The sequence below is a fragment of the Dendropsophus ebraccatus genome, chromosome 3 (assembly GCF_027789765.1).
Source record: "Dendropsophus ebraccatus isolate aDenEbr1 chromosome 3, aDenEbr1.pat, whole genome shotgun sequence".
NCBI classification, from domain to species: domain Eukaryota; kingdom Metazoa; phylum Chordata; class Amphibia; order Anura; family Hylidae; genus Dendropsophus; species Dendropsophus ebraccatus.
In genome coordinates, this window is record NC_091456.1 from 96,082,891 (window position 1) to 96,103,430 (window position 20,540).

General features: G+C 43.7%; 1 protein-coding gene across 3 annotated transcripts in view; it reads right to left on the minus strand.

Annotated features, from left to right (window-relative positions):
• EPS15L1 (epidermal growth factor receptor pathway substrate 15 like 1) overlaps window positions 1-16,628 on the minus strand; it is a 189,749-nt gene extending 173,121 nt beyond the window's left edge. For 2 of the 3 annotated variants that reach the window (XM_069962267.1, XM_069962270.1), the window contains exons 1-2: window positions 16,550-16,628; window positions 1,955-1,996 (exon numbers count right to left, since the gene is read on the minus strand). In XM_069962267.1, the coding sequence (XP_069818368.1) occupies window positions 1,955-1,996; window positions 16,550-16,576 (69 nt within the window). In that variant the 5' untranslated portion in view covers window positions 16,577-16,628. The remainder of the gene's footprint in view (window positions 1-1,954; window positions 1,997-16,549) is intronic. The other variant, XM_069962268.1, reaches the window with a different exon arrangement.
• Between the last annotated feature and the right edge of the window lie 3,912 nt (window positions 16,629-20,540).

Sequence of the window (20,540 nt, forward strand, 5' to 3'; positions counted from 1 at the left end):
CATATCAAACTTAGCTTTGTTAGAATTTAATATTGGTGTCCCAGAGTCCTTTTAATTATCACCAGAATGGGATGTGAATGGGATTTGTTAAATACCAAAGGAAACAAAATGGTGATTTCTGCTCTTGTGTGGACAGGTCAAATAAAATCTGTGCTAACAGAAAAGTCTCCAAAAGGTCCCCAATACAGCATGCTATGAATAAGGCTACGTGTTAGCTGAAGTGCGCCTAGAAAGAACGCACCCTATATGTTATTTATTTTTATGGATTTTTACCGAATTATTAAAAAGTTTTAAGTCAATTGCTGAAACTTTTTTTGGAGTCCAACTGCGGTGGTGCTTAGCAAATGAGACATATAGATGGGGCCCCATCGGTACCTTAGACAAAATATATGTGTGTAGTTTTGATGTTTCCCAGATAAAGGTCGCAAGTTTTGATTTGCTATATAATTTTTGTTCACCCTGGGGACTCTTTCATAGGATATGTTATACTCGATTGTTATAATTGCTCATAGTTAACATTTATAAGATTTGTGGATTATGGTAGTTATAGTGGGATAAAGAAATAGATTTGTCAGGGGGAGTTTATTTTTTGCTTTGTTTTTTTCCTGCCACAATGGCGCTTCCTGTCCTTTATATATAATGCTAATGTAACTCTTGGGACACAATTATAGTGCTTGCAGTTTATTATATAGCTGTAACTGTACAGCCAAGGGTTACAGATGGCAGGAGCAGGTACAAATCTACACTCTGTTTTCAGTTACATGGTTACTGCCCAGTCTCTCTAAGGCCCCGTTTACATAGAGCAGAAGTGTCAAACTCAGCCCTACCAGCTGTTTTAAAACTACAATTCCCATCATGCCTGGACAGCAAAAGCTCTGGCTGCCCAGGCATGATGGGACTTATAGTTTTGCAACAGCTGGAGGGCTTAAAGGACAACTCCGGCGGGACCCCCCCAAAAAAAAAAACACAGACACACACAGACACCATACTCACCATCCCTCCGGTGACGATCGCCACTCCATTCGGCCGCCGTCCGCCTCACCGTCACCTGCGTCCGCCGTCCAGCGATGTCTCCTTCTTCCGGGTCCATGAGAGAGGAAAGGCTGCCAGCGCGCTTGCGCACCGGCAGCCTTTTCATTGGCTGGAGCGCATCACATGGCTTCCAGCAAGCTCAGCCTATCAGGGCTGAGCAAGCTGGAAGCCATGTGATGCGCTCCAGCCAATGAAAAGGCTGCTGGTGCGCATGTGCACCAGCAGCCTTTTCTCTCCCATTCACTCTCAATGAAGACGCCGAGGAGGAAGAAGACCCGGACCGCCCCCAGCTCTGACATCACCCGACACCAGAGAAGAGGACCGTGACGACCGTAATAGGTAATGTATATATTCTTTAACTTCCGGGGTGGGGGGTCGGGGGTCGGAAAGTGGGGGAAGGGGGCCAGACCGGGTAGTTAACCACATTACAAAGTTATATAACTTTGTAATGTGTGTTAAATAAGCCAAAAAAAAATTTCGCCAGAGTTGTCCTTTAAGTTTAACAACCCTGACATAGAGCAAAAACGGCGGAATACTGCCAGCCTCCGTGTCATAATGACACTCTATGGGAGAGATGTGCGCGCCTCCCATAGAGTGTCAACTCAGACGTGGAATTACGCCATTCTTGCTCTGTGTGAACGGGGCCTTATTTGGAAATAAGTGTGCAGGATAGGCAGACATTAATGGGTAAAATACTGTCACATTTATGGCTGCTGAATGTATAAATAGGTTTTTGTACACAATCATTTACTTGTTTCCCATTTTAACAAAGCTAAATAAGCTTATAAAAACCCTGGGGTGAACCATGAACTGCAGCTGTGATTTTCTGCGTAGCATTACAAGCATAGGTCAGAGGCAGCCCTTTTCTTCCCAGCTGCAGCAGTGGAATTCATATGGTGTCACCACTCTGGATTGTACGTACTTGTTTGTAGTAAGTTTCATATAACGGATTTCCACTGGAGAGCTGCAACAAGAAATAAAAGAAAAAAAAAAACATAACTATCTCCAAGGACTTGATTTTGTACTTTATAACTGGCAACCTGATCATAACGAATAAATTGTGTTTAGAGTTTACACATACAGAAAACAAACATATACCTATACAGTGCACCTTGGATTACGAGCATAATTTGTTCCTAGAACATGCTTGTAATCCAAATCATTTGTATATCAGAGCAAATTCTCTTATAAGAAATAACTGAAACGCAGAAGATTCATTCCACAACCCAAAAAAGGTAGGTGAGGTGTTATGTATCAGTAGAACAGACGACATCAGTAAAGAAGAGTGACTGCAAACCTGCTGGTACTAGTGCTGGCTGCCTGGAGCAGCAGGAGGGAGGAGGGGTTAATTTAGGGGTCAGAAGGAAGCAGCATTGATGCAGAGCTAGAAGGTTTCAGATCCTTGAGTTAAAGGCATACTCCACTAATTATTTTTATCTTTCAAATAAACAGGTGTCAGAAAGTTGTATTGACTTGTAAATTACTTCTATTAAAAAATCTCCAGTCTTCCAGTACTTATCCGCTGCTGTATGACCTGCAGGAAGCGGTAGATTCTTTTCAGCCTAACTCAATGCTCTTTGCTGACATCTCTGTCCAGAGACAGGAACTGTCCAGAGCGGCAGCAAATTCCCATAGAAAACCTCTCCTGCTCTGGACATTTCCTGTCAGCAGAGAGTACTGTAACATAGTTACATAGTTACTAAGGTTGAGAAAAGACAAGAGTCCATCAAGATCAATCTACAGAAACCCTACTGTGCTGACCTACAGAAAGGCAAAAACCCCATGAGGCAGATGACAACTGTGTCAGACTGAAGAGAATCCACCACTTCCTACAGGGCATACAGCAGCTGATAAGTATGGGAAGACTTGAGATTCTTAAATAAAAGTAAATAACAAATCTATGTAAAACTTTCTGAAACCAGCCAATTTGAAAGAAAAATATTTTCGCCAGAGCAGCCCTTTAATCAGGTAGCAGTGTGTTAAAATGAAAGCGCTGTCTACCCAGTACTGTATCAGGATGGGTGATGTATGGGTGGGTATATTAAAAAAAACCTTGCTTGTTTACCGAGGTACAATAAAAAAAAAAACTCAAACCAAGTTACTTGTAATCCAAGGTTTCACTATTATTTTCATGTGTTGTAAGGCACTTTCAAAAGCAATGGCCCTTTTCCTATATCTGTTGATGAGGCACACATGACTCTCTAAAAGCCAAGGCAGCTGACTGCAGACACATACAGCAGGATACCAAACAGAAAATTAAACCATTGTATTTGTATTCACACAAAACACATTACTAAAAGGTTGGTGGCACTACAAAAATCAATTAATAATTAAAAAAAAAAAACCTATATTACATCACATCAGAGTGAATAACAATACAGAGTGGTTTTCAAATACATGTACACCACACCTAAAAAAATATTAAACACTTAAAATCTGCTGTTAAAGCTAGTTAACCATTTAAATCGTGTTGGTAAAATTGACAACGGCATTTAAATGAAGTAAAAAAAGGTATAGTATGGTGGTAAAGTGTGCTGATCAGCCTCGCCCAATGTGATCGGGAGAGGCTGATCAGTTACACTTTCTGGGCTGGGCCTCAGCGATCCTATGATACTGATCTGGACTCGGCATTTGCTTACTATGGGCTTCAGAAGCCCATAGTAATTGAGGGCTGATTACATAGATCGATGCAGTACATACGACACCCCGCTTTTCTCATTTTAAATTTTTTATTTTTATTTTTAAAACGGTTTTATTACGGCACATGTTCCAGGGAGAAAGGGAACTAATCATTAGGGAGAAGCAGGCCCATAATTAGGGCTCTATTCCACCGGATGATTATCGTTCGCATAATCGTTAACGATTAACATTCTCAAACAACCGCTATTGCGAAAGACCTGAAAACGTTCACTCATTTTCATGGAACGATAATCGTTACTTATGATCGTATTTGCGATCGTTTTTTCTTCACTATTTCTTCACTATTGCGTTCGTATCTACTGTGAACGACCGAACAACAAGTGAACGATTTGCAAACGTTTTGCGAACGAGCAACGATAAAAATAGGTCCCGGTCTTATAAAGCTATCAACGATTTCTTCTTCGGTCGTTAATCGTTAACTGCATTTCAACCGAACGATCGTTTAGATTCGATATCAATAATCGTCTGGTGGAATAGGGCCCTTAGTCTCAGCTCTCTGCCTGTCAGTACACTCTGCAGAAATGACAAAGGCAAAGAGGCTTCTAACAGGCTTCTTTGCTTGTCAGTCATCTCTGCAGCGCACGCTGACAGGCAGAGAGCCGTGACTAGTTACCGCCTCTCTCACTTTGGACTGATCAGGGGCAGGTTTATATTATACTGTGGACTGTAGACTAATTTAAATAGCAGAATATTTACAAAAAATAATGGTTCCAAGCCCAGAAATTAAGGAGCCAAATGATATGTTTTGGTCACATATGCAACCATTTTATTTTCAATATGGAGTTCTTTATTCACTTGTCAGGTGCATAAAAATAACTTTGTTTTTTTCCATTTGAGGTCTATAAAGGTTGCTGACTACCTAGCTTGTGGATTTGTCCAGCCCTGATTAATCTATGCACATTCTGTAATCCTTGTAGTGCTATATCTGTTTACTATGAGAGTTATTTTACTCAATCTTATGATATCACTGAATTAATGTCAGTCCTCAAACAGGTTCCACAGCTCCCACTGTTTCTATACGACACAGATGATGAGGTGGAGAATTTGGCAAAGGTATTATTGTCAAGGCAGAATTGTCAACCTCTTTCATCAGCACTGGAAAAGCTATAATGTCTGGGTGTGGTAAACAGAATGGACTATATAAAAAGGAGTACAAATTCTTTTGGCAAACTTACACAGGTTCAACTTATATAGTTCACCAAAAGATAAGGTATGTTTTAAAGAGAGCACAGGTTTGTTTAATTTATTTTTTTATTTTTTTCAAGTAAGCAATTAGCACAATTGTGCTGATATGGCTCCCGGTTGCATCCTACAGATCTAGGATGCAGCTCCCCGAGCATACCAGTTGAATCTGCTGGGGTATCTTTATATTATAGAAAAAAGCGTTTTACTGCAGGGTGCAAAGCCGGGAGAGGGCCAGCAACTAGTCATCTGGGCGGAGAGTCCATTGTGACTAGTCACAGCTGCCTGTCAGCGTGCAGTGCGGGGATTATTGACAGACAGAGACCCATTAGTGGGACCCCAGCAGACAAGGCTGGTATGCTCCGGGAGCTGCATCCTAGATCTGTAGGATGCAGCCGGGAGCCATATCTGTACATCTGTGCTGACTGGTTGCCTTTCAAGAGAATTTGTCATGTCCTAGCAGCCTACTGAGCTGGAGGAACAGCTAGATAGAAATCCATAAAAGTATTCAGAACATACCTTTGTTTTTGTTCTTTATTGAAGAACATTTTCTGAACAATAGTACAAAGAAAACATTTACAAAAAAGTCAACTACATAACTTAACTGTAAACATACTACAACTGTAAACTAGCCACATGTTCTATGTAGCAATCAAAACGAATATATCAACAAACAGTATACAAATAACTACAGTACACATAACAGAAAGGTCATATAATAGTGCAAATAGCAAGTCAAGTTTCTAGAGCATAATCTTTATTTGGGCCATGAACAGCGTCAAAAAGAAACTAGCATTCCCTGTGACCTAGCAACACTATGCCTCACTAGTTCTAGAACCCAGGGAACGATTGACTCCACCTCCTTGACACTTTTCATGGTCTGAAAAAGTTTTTTTTATGAAAATCAAAACTCAAAAGATATGTTCTGAATGTTTTCAATTATAACTATGCAGCAGTATTGAAAGCCGCCAGTATTGGTAGGCCGCCAGGGGATGATTCTCTTTAAACTGTCACTGTTTTTTGCTGCCCCATTGGAGGACAGAACTGTGACTAGGACTAACTGAGATGATTTTACTTCTCCTGCACTATAGTCCTGATAAAATACATGTTTATTACAGTGGACTGCTAATATTAGAGCGCTCCAAGGAGTCTATTTATGAGCTGCCAGTCAATGCCTGGAAGCAATCTGTAAATGCTGGCCATACAGAGATCTACACAGATCTAAACAGTAATATTTAAACTTCTGTTTGTTTTTTTTCAAGTGAGCTGGTTTTTATGCTTTTCTTTTTTAAATTGCAGCAAAAAAGGTTACTGACATTTTTAAGCAGTAAAAGTAGTGTGGCACAAAAGGCACACCTATGTAGTCTAATGGTGCGTTTACACAGAGATTTATCTGACAGATTATTAGCCAAAGATTTGAAGCCAAAGCCAGGAATGGATTTGAAAAGAGGAGAAATCTCAGGCTTTCCTTTACGACCTGTTCCCTGTTTATAGTCTGTTCCTGGTTTTGGCTTCAAATCTTTGGCAGATAATCTTTCTGTGTAACCGGACCCTGAGACAATGAACTTTAACCCCTTAACGACATCGGGCGTAAATTTACGCCCTGATGACGGTAAGGGAGTTCAGAGCGGGGCCGCGCGGCGACCCCGCTCTGAACCGCGGCGGTCCCGGGTGCCGCGTGTAGCCCGGGACCGTAGGTATTAGCGGGCACGGTCCGATCGCCGTGCCCGCTAATACAGTAATGAGATGCAGCTGTCAAACATGACAGCTGCATCCGATTACCGGATTCAGCCGTTCCCTGGTGTCTAGTGGAGGAGATCGCTCCTCCGGGATGTTATCCCGGAGGAGTGATCTCCGTTTCTGAAGCCGGCCGGGGACCGCTCCAAGATGGCGCCGTCCCCAGCTCGGCACTCGTTTACTTCCGGCTGCAGCAGCCGAAAGCAAACGAGTGCCGATCTCATGGATCTCTGCAGGATATCTATGCTGCAGAGATCTCTATGAGAGATCAAAGCACTTATACTAGAAGTCCCCCAGGGGGGCTTCTAGTATAAGTGTTAAAGTAAAAAAAAAAAAAGTGTTGTTAATAGTAAAAAGCCCCCTCCACTAATAAAAGTCTGAATCACCCCCCTTTTCCCAGGTTATAAATAAAAGTAAATAAATAAACAAACATGTTTGCTATCGCCGCGTGCGTAATCGCCCAAACTATTAATTAATCACATTCCTAATCTCGCACGGTAAACGGCGTCAGCGCAAAAAAATCCCAAAGTGCAAAATTGCGCATTTTTGGTCGCATCAAATCCAGAAAAATTGTAATAAAAAGCGATCAAAAAGTCGTATATGCGCAATCAAGGTACCAATAGAAAGAACACATCATGGCGCAAAAAATGACACCTCACACAGCCCCATAGACCAAAGGATAAAAGCGCTATAAGCCTGGGAATGGAGCGATTTTAAGTGACGTATATTTGTTGACAATGGTTTAAATTTTTTACAGGCCATCCGATACAATATAAGTTATACATGTTACATATCGTTTTAATCAAAACGACTTGAGGAACATATATAACAAGTCAGTTTTACCCCAGGGCGAATAGCGTAAAAACACATTTCCCCCAAATAAACAAAATGCTTTTTTTTTCCAATTTCACCACACTTTGAATTTTTTTCTGGTTTCGCAGTGTACTTTATGCAAAAATTCAGCCTGTCATTGCAAAGTACAATTAGTGACGCAAAAAATAAGGGCTCATGTGGGTTTCTAGGTGGAAAAATTCAAGTGCTATGGCCTTTTAAGCACAAGGAGGAAAAAACTAAAACGCAAAAATCGAAATTGGCTCTGTCCTTAAAGGGTTAATTCTTTAATACCCAAACCCAGTACACAGGAACAAAGTATTAAAAAAAAAAAAAAAAACACAGAAGTAGAGCAAAGCTATATAACACAACATATAAATCATTATACAATACACAGAAGATGTATAACACATACATATTTAATGGACAGGCATCTCTTCTTATTAATATGTAATAGATGGCTGCAGTAAACTAGCCAGGAAATTGACATAATAAGCTGTTAATAGGCAGCTGACAGTTATGTACAGGAAGGAAAACGCTCTCTCTCCTTCCCTATATTCATTCCTCATCCTAAACCATAGCCCAACCAAGCTGCCCCAGGGGATCCCCACTGCAAGCAAACCCAATAAGAGTCTGAAGCACACACAGCTAATGAACCTAATTGAGGAGTGAGATGGCAGTGCAGGCCTACAGAAAAGCTCTTCATGAAACAAAAAATTGATCTCAAACATAGTCAGCCACAGTAAAGTACACTGCATTCATATCCAATGACCATCTCAGATGGCTATAAGAAAAAAGTTCTTTTTGTGAAAAAATCTTAACAGTTACCAAATGGAAGAATATGTATAGTAATTTAATTTAGGGGCCTACCCAAACTGGAGTAAACTAATATTCTCCTTCACAATTAATAGTTCTCTGCTATACAAAATAAGACATATAATGTATTTATACATAAGAGCTGAAACTCTACATACAGTAATTTTAAAGCTACACTGAAACAGATGCTTTATACGCTCACTGCTGTAGAACAGCTCCCACTGTAAAGACATTCCTGCCATTATTAGTCACACTGACATAGGGCCTTAAAGGGGTATTCCAGGCACATTTGGCTGGATTTACTCTAAGGTGTATGGGCACCTAAGGAACTGCAAATGTAACATTATTAAAAAGGTTATATGAAAGTAGAGAAGAGGTCACACAGCACCACTTTTGTCCATGATGCATGTCTAAACATACATCTCTGACAAATCCACTTGAACAAGAGTGTCACTGTTAAAGAAAAAAAAGACACTATCTATAAAAAATTTAAAGTGACTGTACCACCAGGCCCAGGCTGAAGCACTGGAGGCGGGCCGACCCACCCTTAGTGGGAGGAAACCCCTGCCCCTCTATAATAGGGTTACATTGATTCTAATGGAGTCACATCATGGAGGGGCTGGGCTTTCTTCCCACTAAGGGTGGTTCGGCCCGCCTCCAGTGCTTCAGCCTAGGCCTGGTGGTACAGTCACTTTAAGGAGTTGTCCACAATTATTAGCATTTCTTTATTATTAGTTTGTTTCTTATACATTGTATAATCCACAGATTAACCCATAATGATGCATCCCAATTGGTATACAACCACTAATATGTAGTTACAGGGAGCCAATCAGCACACTTTACCGATTAAGCTCCAAGCAGTGCAACACAGATATTGTAACCAGCTTGCTAATTTTTTTAAATTACAGTGGTACCTCGGTTCTCGAACTAAATTGGTTCCGGAAGGCAGTTTGAGAACCGAGCAGTGTCTTCCCATAGGAAATAATATAAATGTGTTTAATTGATTCCAGCACCCACCAATAATTACCTACAGTACCCATATATTACATTGAAACGTGCCCAGTATAATTTCTACAGTACAGAACAGCACTATACTGTACAGGACATTATAGAACAGCAATATATACTGTACAGTACATTATACATAAGTAACATTCAACAGAACCAGCAATTATAGTATAGTAGTCACTAACTCCTCTCTCATCCTTTACTGTATAGAGTCACCCCCATCCCAGCACTGTAAAGTATGGGAGATGGTGGTGCACTGCCTGTACTACTACTGTACTGTATATGCACTTCAGCCGTCTCATACAGTACAGGATGGGAGATGGTGGTGCACTGACTGTAATACTACTGTACTGTATATGCACTCCAGCAGTCTTATACAGCACTGTACTGTATGTGCAGCCTCACCAGTGCTAAACTCACCAAGTACAACCCACCATCCACACTAGCAAAAACATTCAGATACTCAGTACTTCAAGACTGGGGGCCAGAAAAGTGTTTGAGAACGAAGCAGAGTTTGAGAACCAAAGCAAGCTTTCCTTGAAAATACTGTCTGAGATCCAAGCAGTTTAAGAATCAAAGTACCACTGTATATATTAGAAAAAAAAATTATATAAAAAAAAAAAATTCTCTTATACCAATATGATACCAATAAAAACTAGAGATCATGGCACACAAAAAATTACACCCCAACCAGCCCTGTAGGTGGAAAAATAAAAGCTACGGAGGTGACAAGGAGGCGACATTCAATTTGGCTCGGACAACTGGGCATCAGTGACCTCGGTCATGAAGGGGTTAAAAACATTGGTACCACCACAGTGGGGTTTGTCTTTCTACATCTGTAGGGTTTTGTTGTCATTTTTATACATAAATTGTCAACAGTATTTAGTTCCCATTTATTTCACAAATAAAACTGAAATGTCAGGAATTTAAAGAAGTATCTTTGCAGAATTATGCTTTTTCATCATTCTACATTACACATATTGATATGCAATAAAATATTTGAAGTTGGTATGCTCTATAAAAGGTCGGGGCCCCTAAAGCTTTGTACACTGGGGGATGGTTTTATAGAACATCGGAGAGTGTTCCAGGAAGAGGTGCAGTCAGAGTGAGGTCTTATGTGGGAAGTGGTTACCACAGATGGAAAAAGTAATCGATCCTGAGGAGGCCAGACATGTATAGCGAAATCATGGGACAAAGTAGAGATCATGGAACAACATTTTCTGCATGTGTTACTGCTCTTTAACAACACATTCAGGTTACAAACACACTTGGCGGGTCTGCAGCAAGTCTCCTTGCTGCGTTTTTGCAGTGAGACTCGCTGTAGATCCCAGCCCTATACTTTCATTAGCAGAGAAACTTGCAGCAGGGATGTACATCCCTGCTGCGATTTTGTCTGCAGCCCGCCCCATTAACCCCCTAGCCGCCGGACATTATACATTACCGGGTCCCCGTTCCGGCTTGCTTCGGGGCTCCTGTTCACGGCCCGCCCGGCCAATCAGTGCGCTGCGGCGGGGCAGCACACTGATTGGCCGGGCTGCGGGGGGCGATCGTGCGGCCGGGGGGTGCGGGGGGCGATCAGGGCTGCAGGGGGCTGCGGGGGGGCGATCGTGCGCCCGGGGGCTGCGGGGGGGGCGATCGTGCGCCCGGGGGCTGCGGGGGGGCGATCGTACGGCCGGGGGGTGCGGGGGGCGATCATGTGGCCGGGGGCAATCGGGGCTGCAGGGGGGGCCGGCAGGATATACATTACCAGGTCCCCACTCCTGCTTGCTTCGGCGGCTCCCGGCACGTTCTGCCCGGCCAATCAGTGCGCTGCCCTGCCGCAGCACACTGATTGGCCGGGCGGGCCGTGAAGACACCGGGAGCCCCGAAGCAAGCAGGAACGGGGGCCTGGTAATGTATAATGTCCGGCGGCTAGGGGGTTAATGGGGAGGGCTGCAGACAAAATCGCAGCAGGGATGTACATCCCTGCTGCGAGTTTCTCTGCTAATGAAAGTATAGGGCTGGGATCTGCAGCGAGTCTCGCTGCAAAAACGCAGCATGGAGACTCGCTGCAGACCCGCCAAGTGTGTTTGTAACCTCAGTAGATGTTGTAGATACATATGGAGAAACCTATAGGAAACATTTCATCAGATTACCCATTGTTTAGGAATAGTCATATGAAGTATCTTAAAGGACAAGTGCCATGAAAAACTTTTTCCCAGTAATTGAAGCACATTACAAAGTTATATAACTCTGTAATCTGCCTCCCTTCCCTGTCTTTTCTCCCCTCCACCAGGAAGTGTCCTAACTCACACAGACCTAGTTACTGCCGTCACAGTCACCAAGCTCTTCTCTCAGCTCCTTCTCCTGTTACACCAGCCTCCCCCTCCCCTGCCTTGTCAGGTGACTCAGCTTGCTCAGCTCCCATTGGCTGAACAACTGCAAGCCATCACTTGGACTGGGGAGGGGGGGCTGCTGTAACAGGACCTAGAGCAGCCCTCCTGCTGATGACTCATCCTCACAAGAAGGAGCTGCCTGGTGACGGCAGTAATTAGGTCTGTGTGAGTTAGGACACTTCCTGGTGGGGGGTGGAGGGGGGAAAAGACAGGGAAGGGAGGTAGATAGGTGATTGAAGCATATTACAGAGTTATATAACTTTGTAATGTGCTTCAATTACTGGGAAAAAGTTTTTCATGGCACTTGTCTTAACTCCGTTTAGTGCGTATGCTGGTAAACCTCCCAGTGCAGTTGCTGAACATGTCTATAGGGCTACTTTAGTGCAGTTATAGTTAAAGCCGGCCCCCAGTGTGACAAAAACCCCTCCCCTCTAATACACAGCTCCATTAGAATCAATGGAGCCGCGTCACAGAGGGGAGAGGAGATCATCGCACTGGGGGGCGGCGGGCCCACCTCCAGTGCTTCATGCTGGGCCGGTGCTCGGGAATAGACCGACAGTTCAAAATAAGGACAGCAGCACTAGCCCCCCTGCGCCGGTCTGTTAACGTGAAAACCCCAAATACATAGGGTGGCAACCATAACTATTGTGACATCTGTGGAGTCACTATATTATGACCACTTCCCAATTAGAACATTGCCATAACATAGCTCATGAAAGAAGTTACATGTTGTAAACTGGCGATATGCTGTCTGTACACAGATCCTTCACTGCTGTGATGAGTAAAAGGGGCCATTTATCAGAGTTACAAAAGGGGCTTTTGGAGCAAGGGTAGCCGTCATTGTAAAACTGTGAAGTTTGTACTGTTTATGTGGTGCTGTGGTGAAAGTCTATCATGAATAGACAAATGGCACCACCACCAATGCGAATAAACAATGTGAATACTGCAGAGCACCATGTGCCATTGATGTAAGGTTAAAAGGACAAAATGTCACCCTGGGCATCCCCCCCTCCCCCATATATAACCGCTTCTGCATCTTCCAGTGGTGGTCCTAACGCGGAGGTCTGGACGTAGCTCATCTCAGTGCTTAATATGCAAATGAGACCTTAGCTGAGGTGCTGACAGTGTGTTTTAGGGTAGCTTCACACGTACCGTATCACTGCGTTTTTAATGGTGTGTCTTTAACGCTGCGTCTTTGGTGCGATTTTTACATGCGAGTTTTGATTTTCACATGAAAATCATGTGAAAATCAAATCGCGCATGTAAAAAACGCAGCAAAAACGCAGCATTAAAAACGCAGCGATACGGTACGTGTGAAGCTACCCTTAGTTGGCAGTCCCCTTGAGAGCATGGTACCTTTAGGTAATATTTTTTGTGGAGTGAATTATGCACACTCAGGTCTCCTACTGTAATGAAGCGTCAGATAGGAGTTGTGGCTCAGCATTTGTACTGCATTACAGCACGCCTCACCACTCCTTCCTCACTCCTCTTCTTGAATAATCAATGCTCCTGCTCATTTTTTGTGGACATTACGGATGTTTCTTCGACAAAACTTACAGACACTCTCATATACTTCTATGGGTGAATGTGTTCCGCAATCTGCCCTAAACTGGTCTATAATTGCGGATCTACAATTACAAATAAATTTACAGAAAGTGTGAATAAGGCCTTAGTCTTCATTCACAGTTGTGTGCATATAAACATCAGCAACACAGCACCATACTGAACACAAAAATGTTCTGTGGTAGATGCCATGTCATCTGACAAATATCCACCGTACACAAACATATCCATCTAGAAATACAGATATACGAACAGAAGCACAAAATATAAACGCACACAGACAGAAAATTTTAAAATTCAAAACAAAAACACAACACAAGCGAACTGAGTTTTACAAAAACCCTGTTTGCATGCTAACATAATCCTGTTGAATTTTAAAGGCATACAGATTTCATGGCTGATGTCCCACAGATTTTTACCATATTCCACCCACTGCACTGTAAAGGAAAACTGTAGACCAAATCTATGACCAATAAAAGCACCAGAGTTTTCGCTAATAACGCAGGCCTTTGTACTGCTGAGCGCTGGCGAGCAGAAGGCTTCATACCTTTTTCTCATGATCCATAATCCATGGAAGTTAGGGAGCGTGAAACTGCTCATTGGACTCGCAGCCCTCCTGGTGTCATGTATCAATATGATGCTGGGAGAGCTGAAAGTGTTTAAATCTTTGCTGGACTTAACTGATATGGCCAGTTTCGGGTGGGACTGGCCAATGATACATTTTCATAGGAAAGAAATGTTAGGCACAACAGATTTTAACATGCATTGAAATGACAACAGAAAACATTTGGCCAACATTCACACGCATGGAGGGATTGGGAGAGAACCGTCGGCAATCCCATGTGGGCACCTTAAAGTTGTTATAGGTACATTCACACGGTGAAGGCATAATCATGCTTTTGTGCATCAAACTAATAGTAAAGGATAAAACATGCAGGAGAAAACACTAACATGTGAATGTACGCTTAAGGGTTAATCCAAAATTTTAAACGATCACCTAACCAATTTGGAGAACTGCAGTACACATGCTTGGCCTCCACGCCATTCACGTCTATGGGACTTCTGAAGATAGTAGCGTATACTGCTGACACTCCATTCTATTCTTTGGACATGTGTCTACTAGTGATAAGTAGTGTTGAGCAAAACTGTCAAAATGTTCAGTTTCGGCAAGCTGAGTTGAACCTGAAGGCTCAGCGTTTGATTCTTCATGGCTGCAGAAGTTAAATACCGCCCTAGAGAAACCAGGTAAACACAGATACAGCCACAGGCTATATCCATGTTTTCCTCCCAACCCTAGGATGGCATCCATCTTCTGCAGCCTTGGGGGAATCTAAAGTCAAGCTTTGGGTAATTTTGCTGAATACAAACATTTGATGAGTGAACTTGCTGAACCCAAACGTTCAACATTTGACTCCTGGCTGCATCCATGTTTTGCAGGCAGCCCTAGAGCTGCACCCAAAAGCTCCAGCCACTGGGAGTTAAAGTGACTGTAACACCAGGCCCAGGCAGAAGCACTGGAGGCCGGCCGACCCACCCTTAGTGGGAGTAAACCCCAGCCCCTCTATGATAGTGTTCCACCGATTCTAATGGAGTCATGTCATGGAGGGGCTGGAGTTTCTTCCCACTAAGGGTGGGTCGGCCCGCCTCCAGTGCTTCTGCCTGGGCTTGGTGGTACAGTCACTTTATATGATGAGAGTTCGGGTCTGGACTAACTTTAATGTTCAGCAAGTTCAATCATCACTAGTGATAACATTTTAGCTTGCATGAAACCCTTTAAGGCCATAATTACAGTATTTCTGCAACTAAAAACACAGAAAGGCTTTGTTGCAGCATACTGCTGCTGTTTTAATGGCAAATACCAGCCATTGTTTTAAAATTACAGCTGTTATTTGCCATTAAATGACGGCATCCACTCAATTTCTGTTTTTTCAATCCACTCCTAGTTTTGGTTGCAAAATGCTGAGAAAAAACATTGAGTGGGAGCACAGCCTAAAGGGAAATTATCAGCAAGTAACAAGTTAACCTGCTGATATGTCCCTGTTGCTCACAGGGTGCTGAGGATGAAGGCAAGTTTCTCACCTTCACCCTTGGTGCCGTTCCTGTGCTATTAAGAAATGCATGTCTTTGTGTGCATCCATTCAGATCAATTTTTCCAGTGACTTCAATCATAATAATAATAATAAAAAAAAGTGTTTAAAGTGAGTCAAAAAGTGTACACAAAAAAGTGGTAACCATTTAAAAATTAGTTTAATACATGTCAGCTTGACAAGCCAAGATCGGACTTGTGATCAAACTGTAAAAGGAGACCGGCACGCTGTGAGCAATCCCTTGATCTCTGGCTGACAATGAGGGCCCATTGATTCCTATGTGGATGGTCAGTCTATTACAATTGTAGTGATAGAGTATTACCAGGGAACACACAGATCATTGCTGGAGGTAAGGTGTCAGAAATCATAGCAAGTAAAGGAGCGGGTCATGTAGCCCAGCACGGTCATGTAGCCCAGCAATGTAGCCCAGCAATGTAGCCCAGCGCGGTCATGTAGCCCAGCAATGTAGCCCAGCGCGGTCATGTAGCCCAGCAATGTAGCCCAGCGCGGTCATGTAGCCCAGCAATGTAGCCCAGCGCGGTCATGTAGCCCAGCAATGTAGCCCAGCGCGGTCATGTAGCCCAGCAATGTAGCCCAGCGCGGTCATGTAGCCCAGCGCGGTCATGTAGCCCAGCGCGGTCATGTAGCCCAGCAGCACTGGAGAATGTGCCCCAGCTGCTTCCCTGGGACACCTCTCTCAGGCCAGCCTCACTTGGCTGATAACAGGGAACAACAGAAATACCTGCAGCTTTCAGCAGCAGACAGGGTGGCAGCTCTCCAGATGTGTGTGGAGGGAAGGTCCTCACCCACAGGATGGGCACAGCCCCAGTGATAGCAGCCTTCCCGGCTGGGGGATGAGTGCCCTAATGGTGCTGCCGTGCCCCCCGGCTGGGGATGCCACAGCCATGTACCACAGTGTACGGCAGGAGTGACACTTACTGTCCGTCAGCTGTAACTATACCATACTGCACAGCGCCACCCACAAGCCCATAGGAAAAGCTAGGAAGTGAGATAGCCGGGCACAGGGTGATACAGGGTGACAGTCCCCTCCCCAGGCCTCAGCCTCACGGTACAGGGAAACCAGCCAACAAGGTTATGGAGTGAGGGCACAGTCATCCCCTCCTAAACAAGTTACGAGGGGGGGAGCCCCCGTCCGCACTCTGCGCCACCCCCGGCCCCTGCCCAGCCCCGCACTGTCACTCTGAACACCAGCCTTACCTGTGTGAGGGAGATGTGCGCCGCCATCTTTGCTGCCACTCACGGGTACGCGCGCAGCCTCAGTCGGAGGTCGCAGTCGCGCGCTAGGGGGCGGAGTTATGCAAATAATATCGCGGGGGGGGGGGAAGGAGGTGGGAACGTGGTAGAGGGAAAGGGAGGATCACAGATAGGAAATACGGGGTTCATACGGGTGGGGAGTGCTCGCAGATGTTTAACCCTGTGATGACCAGGCCAATTTGCAGTTTTTGCACTTTAGTTTTTTCCTCCTTGTGTTTAAAGGGCCACAGCACTTGTTTTCACCTACAGACCCACGTGGGCCCTTGTTTTTTTGCAACATCATTTGTACTTTGCTGTGATTGACATAATTTTTCTAAAAAAAAAAATATGCTGCAAAACCAAAGAAATTTATTAGCCTGGTGAAATTGAAAAAAAAAAAAAAAAAGAAATCTTTTGTGCTAATGCCATTTACCCTATGGTAAAACTGACATACATGTTCCTCAAGTCAGTGAGATTACAATAATAGGCAACCTATACAACATTTATTTCATTTGACTGCATTTATAAAAATAAAATCCTTATAAAAAAAAAAAAAACATGGGCGGACGAAAATGAAAACCTCCTTGGTTCTGGAGGAGTCCATTGATGTGGTTGGGGTGACTGAGACATGGCTGGACTCCTCACATGACTGGGCTGTCAATATTCAGGGATTTGCGATGTTCAGAAGGGACCGGGTGGGCAGAAGAGGAGGAGGAGTATGTCTGTACGTCAGAAATGATATTAAAGTGAGTGTAAACGATGCAATAGTGATCTCTATATCACATATTTTGGGGATGTTCAGTTATACAGCCATTCTGGTACTCGACCTGTGCTATGATTGCAGTGGTTACGAAACATCCCTTCCCCCTGGACCCATTGCCCTGTCTCCTTGATCTGACCCCTAAATCTATAGGGAAAAAGCCTACTAAGCTACTTCTGCAAATGCTGACCGCTGCCAAGACACTGATTGCCAGACAGTGGAGGTCGGTACTTCCCCCTTCCATGGCTGATCTGGTGGGCAGAATTAAGGAGATGAGGACGATGGAGTCGCTCACGGCTAGACTGAATAACAGGGTAGCCTCCTTCGAGGTAATTTGGACCCCATGGGATGCTTATTGTGCGGACTTAGGCTACGCCTGACTTAAACTGGGAACCTCCCCCCCCCCTTTCTTTCCTACCCCCCTCCCTCCTTCTCCCTGATCTTTTTGTCGTCTGTGTTTGTCTCTGTTATGTCCCCCACTATCATCTGGGTTTATTGTTTGTGTTCTCCCAAGGTTCGTGGTTTCCGAGATGCTTCGATTTTATGACCTGCAGATTTTTTCGCACTGCTCTTGCATTTCGTTGTTATTGTCTTTATTGTTTATATACAAAAACCTTAATAAACTCTCAGTTAACCTCTTAAGGACATAGGACGTATGCATACGTCATATGTCCTCACTTGCACTTCAAAGCGGGGCCGCGCGGCGGCCCCGCTTTGAAGTGCCGCGATCCCGGGTGCCGCGAGTAGCCCGGGACCGCTGCTATTAGCGGGCACGGTCTGATCGCCGTGCCCGCTAATTAGCTAATCGGAGGCAGCTGTCAAAGTTGACAGCTGCCTCCGATTACCGGAGGCAACGTTTCCCTGGGGTCTAGTGGGGGAGATCGCTCCTCCGGGACCTTGTCCCGGAGGAGCGATCTCCGTTACTGATGCCGGCCGGGGACGCGTCCAAGATGGCGCCGTCCTCGGCTCGGCACTCGTTCGTTTTCGGCTGCAGCAGCCGAAAGCAAACGAGTGCCGATCTCATGGATCTCTGCAGCATATCTATGCTGCAGAGATCTCAATGAGAGATCCAAGTGTATATACTAGAAGTCCCCCAGGGGGGCTTCTAGTATATGTGTAAAAAAAAAAAAAAAAGTGTTGTTAATAGTAAAAAGCCCCCTCCCCTAATAAAAGTCTGAATCACCCCCCTTTTCCCAGGTTTTAAATAAAAGTAAACAAATAAATAAATAAATAAACATGTTTGCTATCGCCGCGTGCGTAATCGCCCGAACTATTAATTAATCACATTCCTGATCTCGTACGGTAAACGGCGTCAGCGCAAAAAAATCCCAAAGTGCAAAATTGCGCATTTTTGGTCGCATCAAATCCAGAAAAAATGTAATATAAAGCGATCAAAAAGTCGTATATGCGCAATCAAGGTACCGATAGAAAGATCACATCATGGCGCAAAAAATGACACCTCGCACAGCCCCATAGACCAAAGGATAAAACGCTATAAGCCTGGGAATGGAGCGATTTTAAGGAACGTATATTGGTTAACAACGGTTTGAATTTTTTACAGGCCATCAGATACAATATAAGTTATACATGTTATATATCGTTTTAATCGTAACGACTTGATGAACATGCATAACAAGTCAGTTTTACCCCAGGGCGAATGGCGTAAAAACACATTTCCCCCAAATAAAAGAAATGCGTTTTTTTTTTTCAATTTCACCACACTTTGAATTTTTTTCTGGTTTCGCAGTGTACTTTATGCAAAAATTCAGCCTGTAATTGCAAAGTACAATTAGTGACGCAAAAAATAAGGGGTCATGTGGGTTTCTAGGTGGAAAAATGCAAGTGCTATGACCTTTTAAACACAAGGAGGAAAAACCGAAAATGTAAAAACGAAAATGGGCCATGTCCTTAAAGGGTTAAAAAAAAAAAAAAAAAGATGCAATAGTGGGCGATGACTGTGATGATGTGGAAGCATTGTGAGTAGAACTACAGTAGGAGGTAAAGAGTGAAAAAATTATTCTTGGTGTAATCTATAGACCCCCCAACATTACTGAGGAGGTAGATGGCCAGTTGAATAGACAAATAGAGCGGGCTGCCCGGGAGGGGACAGTAGTGGTAATGGGGGACCTCAACTACCCAGATATAGATTGGGGTCACGGTTCAGCTAAAACCACAAAGGGGAGGGAATTTCTTAACCTCCTGCAGGACAATTTTCTCGGCCAGTTTGTGGAGGAGCCAACTAGAAGTGATGCCTTGTTGGATCTGGTTATTTCTAACAACGCTGAGCTGGTTGGGGATGTCACTGTCCATGAACACCTGGGGAATAGTGACCACAATATAGTGACTTTTAGCTTAAAGTGTAGAAAAGAAAAACATGTTGGGAGGGCAAAAACTCTTAATTTTAAAAGGGCCAATTTTCCTAGGTTAAGGGCAGAACTTCAAAGCATAGACTGGGAGCGGCTGCTGTCACATACGGATACAGCTAATAAATGGGAAATCTTCAAATCCACATTAAATAACTGTACTGCCAAATATATTCCTATGGGTAACAAATATAAACGGTTAAAATCAAATCCCACATGGCTTACAACCGAGGTTAGAAGGGCTATAAATGAGAAAAAAGCGGCATTCAAAAAATACAAATCAGAGGGGTCAGCTGTAGCATTTAAACATTACAAAGAAGTCAACAAAACCTGTAAAAATGTAATAAAAGCAGCAAAAATTCACAATGAAAGGCAGGTGGCTATAGATAGCAAAAGAAACCCCCCAAAATTCTTCAAATATATTAATGCAAAAAAAACAAGGATAGAGCATGTAGGACCCCTAAATAATGGTGACAGGGAGTTAATAACTGGGGATCAGGAGAAAGCTGAGTTACTTAATGGGTTCTTCAGTTCTGTATATACAAAAGAGGATGGAGCTGTGGTGGGTGGGGCCAGTGCTGAGGTGGGTGGGGCCAGTGCTGCTAACACATGTAATGTACTGAACTGGTTTATTATAGATATGGTCCAAGATAAATTAAACAAACTCAATGTAACCAAAGCTCCAGGGCCTGATGGATTACACCCCAGAGTTCTTAGGGAACTCAGTTCTGTAATTTCTCTACCCTTGTATGAAATATTCTGTGATTCTTTGTTTACTGGTATTGTGTCGAGGGACTGGCGTAAGGCAAATGTGGTGCCGATCTTCAAAAAG